At 43.3% G+C, this 17996-nt stretch overlaps 1 protein-coding gene across 9 annotated transcripts in view; it reads left to right on the forward strand.

Moving 5' to 3' along the window:
- cep63 (centrosomal protein 63) overlaps window positions 1-17996 on the forward strand; it is a 123610-nt gene that overhangs the window by 23829 nt on the left and 81785 nt on the right. For 6 of the 9 annotated variants that reach the window (XM_072255842.1, XM_072255841.1, XM_072255844.1 and 3 more), the window contains exons 3-5: window positions 1445-1622; window positions 9505-9600; window positions 17809-17940. In XM_072255842.1, coding sequence (XP_072111943.1) covers window positions 1445-1622; window positions 9505-9600; window positions 17809-17940 — 406 coding nt within the window. The remainder of the gene's footprint in view (window positions 1-1444; window positions 1623-9504; window positions 9601-17808; window positions 17941-17996) is intronic. The other 3 variants (XM_072255849.1, XM_072255850.1, XM_072255846.1) reach the window with 2 other exon arrangements.

Genomic DNA, 17996 nt, shown 5'->3' on the forward strand with positions numbered 1-17996 from the left:
ATTAGTTTGTATAAAAGTATAAATGCATCGTGCTAGGGTCTCATTAGAGCTAGAAATTCCACTGTGTCATTCACTGTCTGTCCTTGCCAGAGACTCAACCACTGCTCTCAAATACTCACGATTTTCTTGGACAATCTTTGCATGTCCTTTGTCAAGCATATTTCCCAATCTTGAACCGTCTTGTTTTCTCAATCTGAATTTGGCCCGTGCCTCCATAGCAAACTTCTGAGCTGCACTTACATGGTGGGTTTTGAAAGCTGTTGTAGCTTTCTGCCAGTTGCGGTAACTGGTGACAGTGAAGGTAGACTCAGAATGGAGCCCATGTCCTCCACACAGGAAATGCCTGCATGCAAAGCAGAACGTAGTATCTTTCGTGATCGAATATTCTAGTCAGTCAAATCAGCCACGAATAAAATTCTTTTGCTGATTGCCAAACTGTTGCGAGCAGCGAAGGGTACTTTTTCATTGCTGGCCGACTGCGTCCTTCCTCAGGCTGCTGGCTAACATCGCTAACAGTATTCCCACTAGCACTAAGAGCAGCTTCATCCACATTCTCTTCCGAATCCCGTTCCATTTCTTGTTCCTCTACTTTGCCCTCACACTCCTTCGATGAACTGCTGTCGTCCTCATCCCCACTTACTTCTTTCTGCATGTCACTTTCAATTAAGACAGGCTCGGGCTGAGACACCACTGATTCCTCTGGATGAGGTCGTTTTATCACTAAAAATCGATCCATTTTTCACGCTGCCAAAATAATGCACGTGCCAGGCACACGCTAGCTTGTAAAAGCACTGTGTGTGTGTGTGTGTGTGTGAGACATCCGTTAGTCTTGCGAGACCATGGATCTGCGGCTGGATATACACTTATCAATCTCTCGCATGAGTGAGAGTGAGTGACATCGCCACCTTAAGTGATCTTAGATCAGCTTAACTGATCTGAGGACAGCAACGGCAAGACATTGATAACGAACGAATAAACAGAAGTGTAGAGTGGATCTGACAGTTTATAACTTTATTGCTGCATGGGTGCTATGGTAATTGGGGGCGTTGTTTCACTAGATCAACTGGAAAAACAAGCTGTATTCAAAACCATACAGAGAAAGCAAAGCAGCTGCAATTTGTATGTGAAATTTCAGTTAATTTTTTGGTGGTGCTATTGTAATTTCTGCTGGGGCTATAGCACCAGTTAGCACCACCTTAGCGCCGCTCCTGTCTGTGATTGAATATAGGCATTTTTTTTTTTGACTGGATGATAGCACAACCAAATCTAGTCTTGCCTTATGCTTTCCTACGGAGCTTTTGGGGCGGATTCAAAGGGACAGGGCAGCCTTGTAGAGGCCAGTTGAAAATGCTGCACTCGGTGCTGTATGAATGGGGAATGGAGTCTGCAGATAAATATGTAAGTTACTTTTTCTGAGTTTTCTGGCTTTTCAATCAAATTACAGCAATGTCCTCACCACCTGTGAAGTTGAATTGCAAGAACTGATGAAACAGATTGATATCATGATGGCCTCTAAAAAATCAGAATGGGAATCACAGCTTCAGTCAGTGGAAACCAGGCTGAAGGTTCGTGAACAGGAACTTAGCGCCATTCGATTACTGCTTGACCAAAAACAAACAGAGGTAGGAGAAAAACTCACTGCACTCGTGCATGCTTAACTGTTGACTCCAGATATCAGTCTACAACAAACCATTTTTAGAATCCATGTGTTGTTGTGGAAACAGTGGATGTGATTTTGAAGGGTGGAATGTTGTGACAGTGGCTATGAAGGACACTGGTCTTAAACCATTTAGAATATAGGCTTATTGGAACTAACTCAAGAGAGGTGTGGGAATATTGTGTCAATTGGAGGCCACCTAATCTTTTAATTGTTCACAGCTTCCTGGGATTATGACTGTTGTAAGACCTTCATATTGGCCTTTGTCCAATAAAACCCCAATCCTTATAGGTAGTAAAAATCTTCTCTCCAATGTAAGCCTCCGATATAACTTGTATCAGTCAGGCAATGAGTACATGTTATGTTGCAGTTGTGCAAGATGGCATTGAGGCTGCATTTGGAATATTTTAGTTTTGGTCACCCTGAGTGCAGAGGGGGTCAGAGGAGATTTGTAAGGATGATGCTAGAATTTGAGAGAGTGCGTTAGGGGGAGAGAGAGGTTAAGTGGGTTATGACTTTAATCATCGGAGCATAAGAAAATTAGGAGTATTATTAAAGAGATGTATAGAATCATGAGGGGGTGTAGATGCATTGAACGCACACTTTTCTCCCCCAGAGTTGGGAACCAAGAACTGGAAGTTGAGTATGAGAGTGGAGAGATTTAATAGGAACCTGAGGGGTAACATTTTCACGTAGAGGGTGGTTTGTATATGGATTGAGCTGTCAGAGGAAGTATATGAGACAGAAACAGCATTTAAAAGAGACTTGGACAGGTACATTTATAGGAAAAGTTGAGAGACTGATATGGGCCAAGCATGGGCAAATAGGACAAGCTTGGATAGGAACTTTGGCTGGCAGGGACCAGTTAGGCCAAAAGCCCATTTTGATGCTGTATATCTCCTTATGATGAAAATGTCAAACAAGTAATTCTATAACCTTACATTTCTGGGAATACATTTCTATGCTGCCTTTCCTTATAAATTAATTTGTTCTTTTCTAGATTTAGTTCTGGTAAAATTTGTTTTTTTCAGATTCAGTCCTTCCAAGGCCAGTGTATTCTTGTGTAACGCTCAGCTACACGTTTGTATATTGGCTTGTATTTATCTCGGGGAAACCCCGTCCGCCGTCCACCTTGTCTCCCGGTTATGTCGGTTGCTGTACATGCCACCTGATTCAGCTTCAAACATCAATCATCAGCCAGCACACAATGTACGTTTTACCAATTACACTTCATAGATATTACGAATTCTATGAGATTAATAGAAGTTCAATACAAAAAAGGAATAGAAAAGGTGCCAGACCTATCAAAGTTCAATTTCTTCGTGCACACGTTGGAGCTCAGGGACCTCTTCGGGACCACTCGGACCCCTTTGACTCGCAGCTCGGGACCACCCGGAGTGATCAACCTGAGCTTTCCCGCACGCCTGGCATCCTCGCGGTCTCTCCTCCGACTCCCTGCCCGGAGTGATCAACCTGAGCTTTCCTGCACGCCCGGCATCTTCGCGGTCTCTCCTCCGACTCCCCGCCCGGAGTGATCAACCTGAGCTTTCCCGCACGCCCGGCATCCTCGCGGTCTCTCTTCCGACTCCCCGCCCGGAGTGATCAACCTGAGCTTTCCCGCACGCCCGGCATCCTCGCGGTCTCTCTTCCGACTCCCCGCCCGGAGTGATCAACCTGAGCTTTCCTGCACGCCCGGCATCCTCGCGGTCTCTCTTCCGACTCCCCGCCCGGAGTGATCAACCTGAGCTTTCCCGCACGCCCGGCATCCTCACGGTTCCTCCTCCAACTCCCCGCCAAAAACCCCTGGTTCCCTGCCATATGACCCCAAGAAAGAATAACATGGACACCCATTGGTTCATAGTACTCTGCTATCTGTTATAACCCAAACAAAGTGCCAGCTAGAGACTTTCTCAGCATTTAACATAACAAAGAAGCCATTTTAATTACCATACACAGTAACATAAAAGAAGAAACCCCTTACACTCTCCCCCCACCAAATAAAAGTTATGCCCTCATGACATTAACAGAGTTCGCCATTGCTCCTTGCAAGACACAAAACCCAACCCAGGTGCATAAAGCAGTGACATAACTTCCCAGGGCAGTAGAGATCACACCTGTTCTCCCGGCGCTGTATAGGGCAACCTCTCCAGGGGGTGCCTACTTCTCTGAGACCTCTGTACCTCCTCTGCTGACTCTTCCAGCTCAGACACCACAGGTGACACCCTGGGCCTACCTGTCGGATCCTCACCCTCACTGGGACCCCTCAGCACCTGTGAGCCCTCTGCCTCGGGTTCTGGTTCCACCCTGTCTCCCCCAATGCCGGCTGTATTTCAGGCGGCTCCTCAACACCCTCCCTCCTCTCTCCTAACTCAGTAGGCGAAGGGCCAGGAGCCTCTTTTTCCGGTACCGGGGAATTAGTGAACAGAAACAGGTGCCACATGTCCGAATCATCGTCTTCCAATGGCGTATCCCTTTTTGAGGTGCGGACCGGCCCCGTCTCTTTCGTAGCGGGCTCTTCCCTCGCCCCGCGCCCTCAAGACAGTAACTGCCTGTTCCTCACAGCAGTCAAATTTGCTATAATAAGACTATTAGATATAGGAGCAGAATTAGGCCATTTGGCCCATCGAGTCCACTGGACCACAGGAAATAGGGCAATAGGAAAAAAGGCAATGTTATCGTAGTCATGGGAGATCTTAACATGCAAGTCGATTGGGAAAATCAGGTTGGTAATGGATCTCAAGAGAGTGAGTTTGTTGAATGCCGAAGAGATGGCTTTTTAGAGCAGTTTGTCATTGAGCCTACTAGGGGATCAGCTAAACAGATTGGGTGTTATGTAATGAACAGGAGGCGATTAGGGAGCTTAAGGTAAAAGAACCCTCGGGAACCAGTGATCACAATATGTGAGTTCAACTTGAAATTTGATAGAGAGAAAGTAAAGTCTGATGTGGTAGTGTTTCAGTGGAGTAAGGGAAATTACAGTGGTATAAAAGAGGAGTTGGCCAAAGTAAACTGGAAGGGGCTGCTGGCAGGGATGTCAGCAGAGCAGTAATGGCGTGCATTTTCGGGAAAAATGAGGAAGGTGCAGGATAGGTGTATTCCAAAAATGAAGAAATACTCAAATGGTAAAATTATACAACCATTGCTGACAAGGGAAGTCAAATCTATTGTAAAAGCAAAGAAAGGGCATAAAACAAAGCAAAAATAGTGGGAAGATGAGGATTGGGAAGTTTTTAAAAAACTATAGAGAGCAACTAAAAAAGTCATTAGCAGGGAAAAGATAAAATATGAAAGCAAGCTAGCAAATAATATCGAAGTGGATAGTAAAAGTCTTTTCAAGTATACTAAAAATAAAAGAGAAATGAGAGTGGATATATGACTGTTAGAAAATGAGGCAGGGGAAATACTAACGGGGTACAAGGAGATGGTTGATGAACTAAATGAGTATTTTGCGTCAGTCTGCACTGTGGAGGACACAAGCAGTATGCCTGATGTTGTAGTGTGTGAAGGAAGAGAAATCGGTGCAGTTATTATAATGAGAGAAGATGCTCAAAAGGCTGAAAGACCTAAAGGTACATAATTCACCCGGACCAGATGAACTGCACTCTAGGGTTCTGAAAGAGGTAGCGTTAGAGATTGTGGTGGCATTTGAAATGATCTTTCAAAAAGATCATTGGACTCTGGCATGTTGCCAGAAGGCTGGAAAATTGCAAATGTTACTCCACTCTTTAAGAAAGGAGGAAGGCAGCAGAAAGGAAATTATAGACCAGTTACACACATAAAGGTTGCTGGTGAACGCAGCAGGCCAGGCAGCATCTCTAGGAAGAGGTACAGTCGATGTTTCGGGCCGAGACCCTTCGACCCGAAACGAAGGGTCCCAGCACGAAACGTTGACTGAACCTCTTCCTAGAGATGCTGCCTGGCCTGCTGCGTTCACCAGCAACTTCTATGTGTGTTGCTTGAAATTCCAGCATCTGCAGATTTCCTCATGTTATAGACCAGTTAGCCTGACCTCAGTGGTTGGGAAGATGTTAGAGTCAGTTGTTAAGGATGAGGTGATGGAGTACTTGGTGATACAGGACAAGATAGTACAAAGTCAGCATGGTTTCCTTTAGGGAAAATCCTGCCTGACGAACCTGTTGGAATTCTTTGAGGAGATTACAAGTAGGATAGATAAAAGGGATGAAGTGGATGTTGTATATTTGGACTTTCAGAAGACCTTTGACTAGGTGCCACACATGAGGCTGCTTCCCAAGTTAAGAGCCTATGGTATTACAGGAAAGTTACTAACATGGTTAGAGTATTGGCTAATTGGTAGGAGGCAGCAAATGGGAATAAAAGGATCCCTGTCTGGTTGGCTGACAGTGACCAGTGGTTCCGCAGGTTTCGGTGTTGGGACTACTTTTTATGCTGTATATAAATGATTTAGATGATGGAATATATGGCTTTGTTGCAAGTTTGCAGATAATATGAAGATGGGTGGAGGGGTAGGTAGTGATGGGGAAACAGGTCGGATGCAGAAAGACTTAGACAGATTAGGAGAATGGGCAGAAAGATGGCAAATGAAATACAATGTTGGAAAATGGTCATGCACTTTGGTAGTAGAGATAAATTTATGGACTATTTTCTAAATGGGGTGAAAATCCAAAAATCTGAGATGCAAAGGGACTTGGAAATCCTTGTGCAGAACGCCCTAAAGGTTAACTTGCAGGTTGATTGGTGTTGAGGAAGGCAAATGCCATGTTAGCATTTATTTCAAGAGGTTAGAATAAAGGAGCAAGGATGTGATGCCGAGGCTTTATAAGGCACAAGTGAGGCCTCACCTTGAGTGTTGTGAACAGTTTTGGGCCCCTCATCTTAGAAAAGATGTGCTGGCATTGGAGAGGGTCAAGAGGAAGTTCACAAGGATGATTCCAGGAATGAAGGGGTTATCATTCGAGGAACATTTGATGGTTCTGGGTCTGTACTCGCTGGAATTCAGAAGTATGAGGGGGGTTCCCATTGAAACTTTTCGAATGCAGAAAGGCCTAGACAGAGTAGATATGGAAAGGATGTTTTCCATGGTGGGAGAGTCTAGGACAAGAGGGCACGGCCTCAGACTAGAAGGGGTATCCTTTCAAAACAGATGCAGAGATATTTCTTTAGCCAAAGGGTGGTGAATTTGTGGAATTTGTTGCCACATGCAGCTGTGGAGGCCGGGTTGTTGGGTGCATTTAAGATGGAGATTGATAGGTTCTTGATTGGACATGGCATCAAAGGTTACAGGGAGAAGGCCAGGAATTGGGGTTGAGGACAAGAAAAAGAATGAATCAGCCATGATTGAATGGCGGAGCACTCGATGGGCCAGATGGCCTAATTCTGCTCCTATGTCTTATGATCTTATGGACTTTGACTCAGCTATTCTAAAACGTGAAATTCCTTCTGCTTTAACCAATCTCTGGTAGACTGACTTGTGTATTTAGGATCTTTGTCTTGCTACATGACCCACTTTCACTTGAGCTTCAGTTACAGACGGATATCCTGACGTTTTCCTGCAGAATATGCTGGTACAATTCAGAATTATAGTTCCATCAATAATGGTAAGCCATCCTGGTCCTGAGGCAGCAAAGCAGGCCAAACCATGATGTTGTCACCACCATGTTTCACAGATGGGTTGAGGTTCTTATGCTAGAATACAGCGTTTGCTTTTCGCCAAACATAATGCTTCTTGTTTAAGCCAAGAAGTTCTATTTTGGAGTAACCTGTCCACAGAACATTCTTCCAATACCCTTTCTGGCATATCTATGTGGTCTTTAGCAAACTTTAGATGAGTAGCAATGTTCTTCTTGGAGAGTAGTGGCTTTCTCCTGCCATTCACAGCATTGTTGTTCAGTGTTTGCGTGATGGTAGGCTCATGAACACTGATATTATCCAGTGGAATAGAGCCCTGTAGCTCCTTAACTGTTACCCAGTAGCTCTTTGTGACCAGCAAAAATCACTCCCAAGAGCAAGGCATGTAAAAATATTCATGGAGGACACAAAGAGCAGTGTTGAATTTCTTCCATTTGTACACCATCTGCCTGACTATGGATTAGTGGATCCAAACTCTTTAGAAATAGTTTTGTATCCTTTTCCAGCCTGGTGATCATCAAGGATATTTTTTCTGAGGTCCTCCAGAAATCTTTGATCGAGGCACACTTCCAAAAACCTGTGTGGTGAAAGTCAGACTTTGATAGTGAAGACCCAGGTTTATGTTCTTTAAATAGAGTAGGGCCTCCCAGACTCGCACCTGATTGTCATCCTATTGATTGAAACACTTGACTCTAATTTCCCCTTTAAATGAACTGATAATCCTAGAGGCTTACATACTTTTTCCAACAATTACTTGTAATATTGGATCATTTTTCTCAATAAATAAATGAACAAGTATAATTTTTTCTGTATTTATTTAATTGGGTTGTCTTTATCTAGTTTTAGGACTTGCATGAAGATCTGATCACATTTTAGGTCATATTTATGCAGAAACAGAGAAAATTCTGATGGATTCACAAACTTTCTAGCACCACTGATGGTAGGAAGAGGGATGAGGTTCTGCAAAGTGAGTTCAGGGAGTTAGTGTCAAGTTAAAGGACAGGACCTCCAGGGTTGTGATCTCAGCTTTGCTACCTGTGTCACGTGCTAGTGAGGCCAGAGATAGGAAGATTATACAGTTTAACATGTGGCTAAGGAGTTTGTGTAGGAAGGAGGGCTTCAGATTTTTGGATCATTAGGCTTTCTTCCTGGAACGGTGGAACTCGTATAGAAGTGACTGTTTGAACCTGAACTGGAAGGGGACTAATATCTTAGAAGGTTTGCTAGTACTGCACGGGGTTGTGGTCTTTAAACTAGTGTTGCAGGGGGATGGGAGTCAGAGCCCCAGAACAGATGGTGGAAAGGTTGTTGAGATGGATGTTGTTAAGTCCTCAGACAAAGTCAAGAAGCAAATGTTTGAGCATGGTGGGACTAATGTTCTGAGTTGCTTATATTTCAATGTAAGCAATATTGTAGGAAAGGCATGGATCAACTCATGGAATTATGATATTGTAGCCATTAGTGAGACTTGGTTGCAGGAGGGGCAGGACTGGCAGCTCGATTTTCGAGGGTTCTGTTGTTTCAGGTGTGATAGAGTGGGAGGGATTAAAGGGGGATGGGTGGCGTTATGGCAGTATTCTGTCAGGACAGAAAGGAGAACCCACCTAGTGAAGCTTTATGGGTGGAACTGAGGAATAAGAAAGGTACGACCATGTTAATTGGGACTTATTATAGACCACCCAACAGTCTGCGGAATTTAGAGGAACAAGTTTGTTGAAAGATTATAGGCTGTTGCAAAAAATATAGGGTTATGATAGTAGATGAAAGTGACCCAGGGGGAAGTAATAGGCAAGTGAGAGAAGTAACACTCTGACCTTTTACTTATCCTCACCTGCTTATTACTTCCCGTGGGTCTCCCCCTCCTCCCCTTTCTCCTATGGTCCTCTCTCCTCTCCAATCAGATTCCTCCTTCTCCAGCCCTTGATCTTTCCCACCCTCCTGGCTTCAACCATCACCTTCCAGCTAGCCTCTTTTCCCCCTCATCTCACCTTTTTATTCTGGTGTCCCCCACCCCCCCCCCACCCTTTCCTCCTTAGTTCTGAAGGAGATTCTAGGCTAACTAACTAGATTCCAATAGTAGGGGCCTATGGGGAGAGAAAAAACATAGCATATCTGGCTGAAACTGATTGCAAAAGCTGAATGGGACAGTTGAGGTAGAAATTGAACTGCTCTCTTTGCCACATGTACATAAATATATTCTTGTTTGATTCTTTTGCATAAATAGTTTTTCTGTTTTTCAGGTGGATCTGTTGCAAGAGCAGTTACAGGACAGTGAAAAAATTCAACATGATATGGTGGTGCAGTATGAATCACAGCTCAACATATTTCAGGGAGAGGTAGTGTCAAAGATACAATTACTAGTTCTCTTGAACAATGAGCGTTTAAATGGAAATCTCTCTTTCCAATTTTCTCCTTGAATCAATTTCTCTCCTTTGTCAAATTCACTACCTATGAAAGATAGTTGAAATGAAGTATTATCCATCCATGTTCCACCACAATTCACTGTCCACTGTACCCATCCCAAGGCTGTCCCCAGGTAAAATTGCACAAAATTCACTTACTGTGTTAGGGGAGGCTGAGGGGGGGAGGGAGGGAACGTTGACTCAGGCCATGAGAGGCCTGCATCGGGCATTTTCATGCCTTACAAGGCACAGTTTGGAAGTCTATGTGGGGCGTCACTCCTCGCACAGACACCAGAGCAATGTGTAGTTAAGTGCCTCGCTCAAGGACACAAACATGCTGCCACAGCTGAGGCTCGAACTAGCAACCTTCAGATCACTAGACGAATGCCTTAACCACTTGGCCATGTGCTCAACACCTTACTGTGTTAACCATACCTTAATGGTATTTCAATGAATGGCATCAAAAATTGGTAAGAAAGAAAAGTTACCGAAAGTGGAAGAGAGGGCAAGTAGTTCATTTGCAGAAGTGTATGTGTTCTTAAAATGGACTTTGGAATGTAATGATGCAATGGGAGATAGACCATAAGACAGAGGAGCAGAATTAAACCATTTGGTCCTTGAGTCTGCTCCACCACTCTACCATGGCTGATTTATTATCCCTCTTGATCTCATTCTCCTGCCTTCCGATAATCTTTGACACCCTTACTAATCAAGAACCTATCAACCTTTGCTTTAAAATTACTTGGCCTTGGCATCCTAAAGCTGTTCACAATGCTCCAAGTGTGGTCTAACGAACGTATTATCAAGCCTCAACATTGCATCGATGCTTTTATATTCTAGTCCTCTTGAAATAAATAGAAAAAACCATAGACCATAGAAAACTACAGCACAGAAACAGGCCTTTTGGCCCTTCTTGGCTGTGCCGAACCATTTTCTGCCTAGTCCCACTGACCTGCACACGGACCATATCCCTCCATACACCTCCCATCCATGTATCTGTCCAATTTATTCTTAAATGTTAAAAAAGAACCCGCATTTACCACCTCATCTGGCAGCTCATTCCATACTCCCACCACTCTCTGTGTGAAGAAGCCCCCCCTAATGTTCCCTTTAAACTTTTCCCCCCTCACCTTTAACCCATGTCCTCTGGTTTCTTTCTCCCCTTGCCTCAGTGGAAAAAGCCTGCTTGCATTCACTCTATCTATACGCATCATAATTTTATATACCTCTATCAAATCTCCCCTTATTCTTCTACGCTCCAGGGAATAAAGTCCTAACCTATTCAACCTTTCTCTGTAACTGAGATTCTCAAGTCCTGGCAACATCCTTGTAAACCTTCTCTGCACTCTTTCAACCTTATTTAGATCCTTCCTGTAATTTGGTGACCAAAACTGAACACAATACTCCAGATTCGGCCTCACCAATGCCTTATACAACCTCATCATAACATTCCAGCTCTTATACTCAATACTTTGATTAATAAAGGCCAATGTACCAACAGCTCTCCTTATGACCCTATCTACCTGTGACGCCACTTTTAGGGAATTTTGTATCTGTATTCCTAGATCCCTCTGTTCTACTGCACTCCTCAGTGCCTTACCATTAACCCTTCTACCTTGGTTTGTCCTTCCAACGTGCAATACCTCACACTTGTCTGTATTAAACTCCATCTGCCATTTTTCAGCCCATTTTTCCAGCTGGTCCAAGTCCCTCTGCAGGCTCTGAAAACCTTCCTCACTGTCTACTACACCTCCAATCTTTGTATCATCAGCAAATTTGCTGATCCAATTTACCACATTATTATCCAGATCATTGATATAGATGACAAATAACAATAGACCCAGCACTGATCCCTGTGGCACACCACTAGTCACAGGCCTTCACTCAAAGAAGCAATTCTCTACTACCACTCTTTGGCTTCTTCCATTGAGCCAATGTCTAATCCAATTTACCATCTCTCCATGTATACCTAGCGACTGAATTTTCCCAACTAACCTCCCATGCGGGACCTTGTCAAAGGCCTTACTGAAGTCCATGTAGACAATATCCACTGCCTTCCCTTCACCCACTTTCCTGGTAACCTCCTCGAAAAACTCCAATAGATTGGTCAAACATGACCTACCATGCACAAAGCCACACTGACTCTCCCTAATAAGTCCCTGTCTATCCAAATGCTTGTAGATTCTGTCTCTTAGTACTCCCTCCAATAACTTACCTACTACCGACGTTAAACTTACCGGCCTATAATCTCCCGGATTACTTTTCGATCCTTTTTTAAAAAACGGAACAATATGAGCCACTCTCCAATCCTCTGGCACCTTACCCGTAGACAGCGACATTTTAAATATTTCTGCCAGGGCCCCCACAATTTAACACTAGTCTCCTTCAAGGTCCGAGGGAACACCCTGTCAGGTCCCGGGGATTTATCCACTTTAATTTTCCTGAAGACAGCAAGCACCTCCTCCCTTTCAATCTGTACAGTTTCCATGATCTCACTACTTGATTCCCTTAATTCCATAGCCTTCATGCCAGTTTCTTTAGTAAATACAGACGCAAAAAACCTATTTAAGATCTCCCCCATTTCCTTTGGTTCCGCACACAGCCGACCACTCTGATCTTCAAGAGGACCAATTTTATCCCTTACAATCCTTTTGCTCTTAATATACCTGTAAAAGCTCTTTAGATTTACCTGTAAAAGCTGTAAAAGCCTGTAAAAGCTCTTAATATACCTGTAAAAGCTCTTCACTTTGACTGCCAAGGCAACCTCATGTCTTCTTTTAGCCCTCCTGATTACTTTCTTAAGTATCTTCTTGCACTTATACTCCTCAAGCACCTGATTTACTCCCTGTTTCCTATACGCTTCATACAACTCCCTCAGAGTTGCAATATCCCTTGAGAACCAAGGTTCCTTATTCCTATTCACTTTGCCTTTAATCCTGACAGGAACATACAAACTCTGCACTCTCAAAATTTCTCCTTTGAAGGCTTCCCACCTACCGATCACATCTTTGCCAGAGAACAACCTGTCCCAATCCACGCTTTTTAGTTCCTTTCTCATTTCTTCAAATTTGGCCTTCTTCCAGTTCAGAACCTCAACCCTAGGACCAGATCTATCCTTGTCCATGATCAAATTGAAACTAATGGTGTTATGATCACTGGAACCAAAGTGCTCCCTTACACAGACTTCCGTCACTTGTCCAAACTCGTTTCCTAACAGGAGATCCAATATTGCATCCCCTCTAGTTGGTCCCTCTATATATTGATTTAGAAAACTTTCCTGAACACATTTTACAAACTCTAAACCATCTAGACCCCTAACAATATGGGAGACCCAATCAATATATGGAAAATTAAAATCCCCTACCACCACAACTTTATGTTTCCTGCAGTTGCCTGCTATCTCTCTGCAGATTTGCTCTTCCAAGTCTCGTTGACTATTGGGTGGTCTGTAACACAATCCCACTAATGTGACCATACCTTTCCTGTTTCTCAGCTCCACCCATAAGGACTCAGTAGACAAGCCCTCTAATCTGTCCTGCCTGAGCACTGCTGTAATATTTTCCCTAACAAGCAATGCTACTCCCCCACCTTTCATTCCTCTGCCTCGATCACATCTGAAACATCGGAACCCTGGAATATTAAGCTGCCAGTCCTACCCCTCTTGTAGCCAAGTTTCACTAATTGCTATAACGTCATAATTCCACGTGTCAATCCACGCCCTCAACTCATCCGCCTTCCCCGCAATGCTCCTAGCATTGAAATATATACACCTCAGAAGATTTTTACCACCACTCACAACCTTTCTATTAGTGGATTTGCTTGAACTTTTAACATCATTTATTTTCACCCAACCACATTGTCAGCTCTGGCACTCTGGTTCCCATCCCCTTGCAAATCTAGTTTAAAGCCTCCCCATTAGCACTAACAAACCTCCCTGAAAGGATATTGGTCCCCCTGTAGTTCAAGTGTAACCCGTCTCTCTTGTACAGGTCCCACCTGCCCCAGAAGAGGTCCCAATGATCCTGAAATCTGAAACCCTGCCCCCTATACCAGTTCCTCAGCCATTTGTTCATCCTCCAGAGCATTCTATTCCTACCCTCACTGGCATGTAGCACAGGTAGCAATCCTGAGATTACCACCCTCGAAGTCCTGCTTTTCAACTTCCTACCAAGCTCTCTATACTCACTCTCCAGGACCTCCTCACTCTTCCTTGCTATGTCATTGGTATCGATGTGCACCACGACATCTGGCTGATCACCCTCCCACTTCAGAATGTCATGCAATCGATCAGAGACATCCTTGACCCTGGCACCCGGGAGGCAACAAACCATCCTGGATTCTCTGTCACGACCACAGAACCACAGAAATGTTAACATTGCATTTGCCTTCCTTACCACTGACTCAACCTGGGATTCCCAAGTCCACTGGCAGTGCAGATTCCTGAATCCTCTCTCTGTTTACAAAGTAGTCTATGCTATTATTTCTTCTACCAAAGTGCATGACGATTCATTTCCCTACATTATATTCCATCTGCCATGTCTGTGCCCATTCTCCTAATCTGTCCTTCTAAAGACTCCGTGCTTCTTCAATACTATCTGCCTCTCTATTTATCTTCGTATCACCCATAATCTTGGCCACAAAGCTATCAATTCTGTCATCCAAGCCATTGACAAGTAACTTGAAAACAAGTGCTCCACACATTGACCCCTGTGGAATACCACTGATAACTAGTAGCCAATTCAAAGTATTCCCATACTTTGCTGCTACCACTTAGCCAATCTTCTATCCATGCTAGTATTTTTTTTAAAATACATATCTTGCCACTTTACTGCTTATTTTGTAAAGCAACTTCATGCGTGGCACCATGTTAAAGGCCTTTTTAAAATCCTTATGAACAACATCCACTGACTCTTTCACAAAGAAGAGAAAATCTGAAGATGCTGGAAGTTCAAGCAACACTCACAAAATGCTGGAGAAACTCAGCAGGCCAGGCAGCATCTATGAAAAAGAGTGCATTCGACGTTTTGAGTTGAGATCCTTCAGCAGGTCTTGGCCTGATACGTCGACTGTACTCTTTTCCATGGATGCTGCCTGGCTTGCTGAGTTCCTCCTGCATTTTGTGTGTGTTCCACTGACTGTTATCTATTTTGCCTATTGTTTCCTCAAAAAATTCTAACAGATATGTCAGGCAAGACTTCCCCATAAGGAAACCATGCTGACTTCATCCTATTTTATCCTGTGCCTCCAACTAGCTCAAAACTTCATCTTTAATTATGGACTCCTTTCCCAACTGCGGAAGTCAAGCTAACTTTCCTGTCTTTTGCCTCCCTCCCTTCTTGAAGAGTGGAGTGACATTTGCACTTTTCCAGTCCTCCTGAACTAATCTATAATCTAGTGATTCTTAAACGATCACTTATAAGGCTTCCCCAATCTCTTCAGCTACCTCTTTCAGAACCTGGGATGTAGTCATCCGGTCCAGGTGACTTATCTACTTTCAGCTTACCAGTACCTTCTCTGTAGTAATAGTAACTGCACTCATATCTGCCTCTTGATAATACTAGAATTTCTGGCAAACTATTGGTATCTTTTACAGTGATGACTAATAGGACAAACTTGGGTTGTTTTCTATGCAGTGTTGAAGGTTGAGGGGAGATCTGATAAAGGTTTATAAAATTATGAGAGGTATAAATGGAGTCGACAAACAGTATCTTTTTCCCAAGGTTGAAATGTTTAATACCAGAGGGCATACATTTAAGGTGAGAGGGGTTAATTTCAAAGGAGATATGAGGGGCAAGATTTTTACTCAGAGTGCTGGGTGCCTGGAAGGCACTGCTTGTTGTTGTGATACAGTCAGATGCATTAGGGACTTTTAGGAGGCCTTTAGATGGGCACATAAGTGTGAGGGAAGTGGAAAGATATGAACATTTTGTAGGCTCAAGGGATTAGTTTAATTGGCCATTTGATTACTATTTTAATTGTTTTGGCACAGCATTGTGGGTGGAAGGCCTGCTCCTCTCCTGTTCTGTTCTAGGTTCTAGAATATCTACTGAATTTGTCTGCCATTTCTTTGTGCCCCATTACTACCTTACCAGCTTCATTTTTCACTGGTCCGATATCTACTCTCATCCCTTTTAGTCTTTATATATGTGAATAAAACTTTGATATTATTAACTAGCTTGCCTTCATATTTGGTGGCATGATAGTATTGTGGTTAGCCTAATGTTTTACAGTACCAGCAATCACCCTCTGAGGTTCAATTCCTGCTACTGTTTGTAGGAGTTCTTTTCTTGGCAGTGTAGCAGTTAGCGTGAAGCTATTCACTTTGGAGCACTCAGGAGTTCGGAGTTCAATTCCAGCTCTGTATGTCCTCTGGATTTTCCCTCGGTCATCCGGTTTCCTCCCATAGTCCAAGATTAATTGTTCCGTGAAAAGGATAGGGTTAATCAGGGTTGAGAGGTTGCAGGGGCAGTGTGGCTCAAATGGCAGGAAGGGACTACTCTGTGCTGTATTGCTAAATAAATAAATCAATAATAATTATTTCATATTTTCTCTCATTGCTTTTCCTTAGTTGCCTTCTCTTTGTTTTTAAAACCTTCACAATCGTCTAGCTTCTCACGAATTTTTCCTATATTGCATACCTTCTCTGACTTTTATGCTGTTTTTGACTTTCCTTGTCAGCCACGGTTACCTCATCCTCCCTTTAGATTATTACTACTACTTTGGAATGCATCAATCCTATGCCTTCCAAATTGTTCCCAGAAACTCCAGACTTTTCTGCTCTGCCATTATCCCTGTTCATGTTCCCTTCTAATCAATTTTGGCCCGCTCCTCTCTCATGCTTTTGTAATTCCCTTTATTTCACCGTAATACTGATGCATCGCATTTTAGTTTAGCTTCTCCGTCTCAAAATGCACGGTGAATTATATCATATTTTGATCACTGTCTCCTAAGAATTCCTTTACCTTAAGCTTCCTAATCAAGTCTGGTTCATTACACAACTCCCAATCAAGAATTGTCTTTGCAACACAGAAAAAATACTGGAGTAACTCTGCAAGTCAGGTAGCATCTATGGAAATACCAGTTGATGTTTTGGATCAAGGCCCTCCTTGAGGACTGGAAAGGAAGGGGGAAGATGCCAGAATAAAAAGATAGGAGGTGAAGGAGGATAGCTTGAAGGTGATGGGTGAAGCCAGGTGAGTAAGAAAGGTAAAGGGCTGGAAAGGAAGGAAATTGGATCATAGGAGAAAGAGGAGGAGTGGATTCAGGGAAAGGTGATAGGTGGGTGAGAAGAGATAAGAGGCTGCAGTGAGTAATGAGGGGTTGGGGGGGAGAGGAACATTTTTTTTTACCAGAAGGAGAGATTGATATTCATGTCAATAGGTTGGAGGCTACTCAGACAATATAAGATGTTGCTCCTCCACCCTTTTGCCTAGTGGGCTCAACCACAAGCTGCTCTAAAAAGCACATCATAGGCATTCTACATATTCCTTCTTTTGGTATCCAGCACCAACCTGATTTTCCCAAACTAGCTGCCTACTGAAATTCCCCATGACTATCATAACAGTGTCTTTTTTTTTTTACATGCCTTTTCTTTCTCTTCTGGTAATTTGTACCTTACATCCTGGCTACTGTTTGGAGGCCTGTATATAATTCTCGTCCGAGTCTTTTTACCCTTGCAGTTCCTTAACTTTACCCTTGAGGATTTTATGATCATATGTCACTTTTTTTGAAAGACTTGATTTCATTTTTAGCACCAGAGCCACCCCACCCCCTCTACCTGCCTGTCCTTTCAATAGTTCATTCATTTGTATGGCTGTCCATAAGCAGGACATTCATAACCAAGGGACAGGATGTATTAAAGCCACCTTTATTCAGCACGTTTGATTATGGTATTGATGCCATCTATACCTATTGCTTAGCTGCTTGTGATGATAATGGTACTTCTACCCATTATAAAGTTGGTTGTAATGTTGATGGCATTTATGCTCCAATGCTTGCCAGGAAATGTACTTTACTGTCAATGGATAGGCAATTTACATAGCTTGTCTAGCTGCATTTATCAGAGTTTTGTGCTAAACTAGTCTTATCACTCCATTGCTTGGATATGTGGAGTAACATGCATTCAAACTTTCATTTTTTAAGATTGAGAAACTGAAGAAAAACTATCAGAAGTTGCAGAGGCGGCATTTCAGGGAAGTGAGGGAAGACATGAAGGACAGACAAGACAGGAAGGCAAGCCTGTCTGAACTCAACAGGCTGAACAAGAAGGTTGAGGTAAATACTTTGTGCAAGTTAAGGTTTGGTCATTTGGACGGACAAATATTTCTCAA

The sequence above is a fragment of the Mobula birostris genome, chromosome 4, assembly GCF_030028105.1.
Source record: "Mobula birostris isolate sMobBir1 chromosome 4, sMobBir1.hap1, whole genome shotgun sequence".
In the NCBI taxonomy this organism is placed as follows: Eukaryota; Metazoa; Chordata; class Chondrichthyes; order Myliobatiformes; family Myliobatidae; genus Mobula; species Mobula birostris.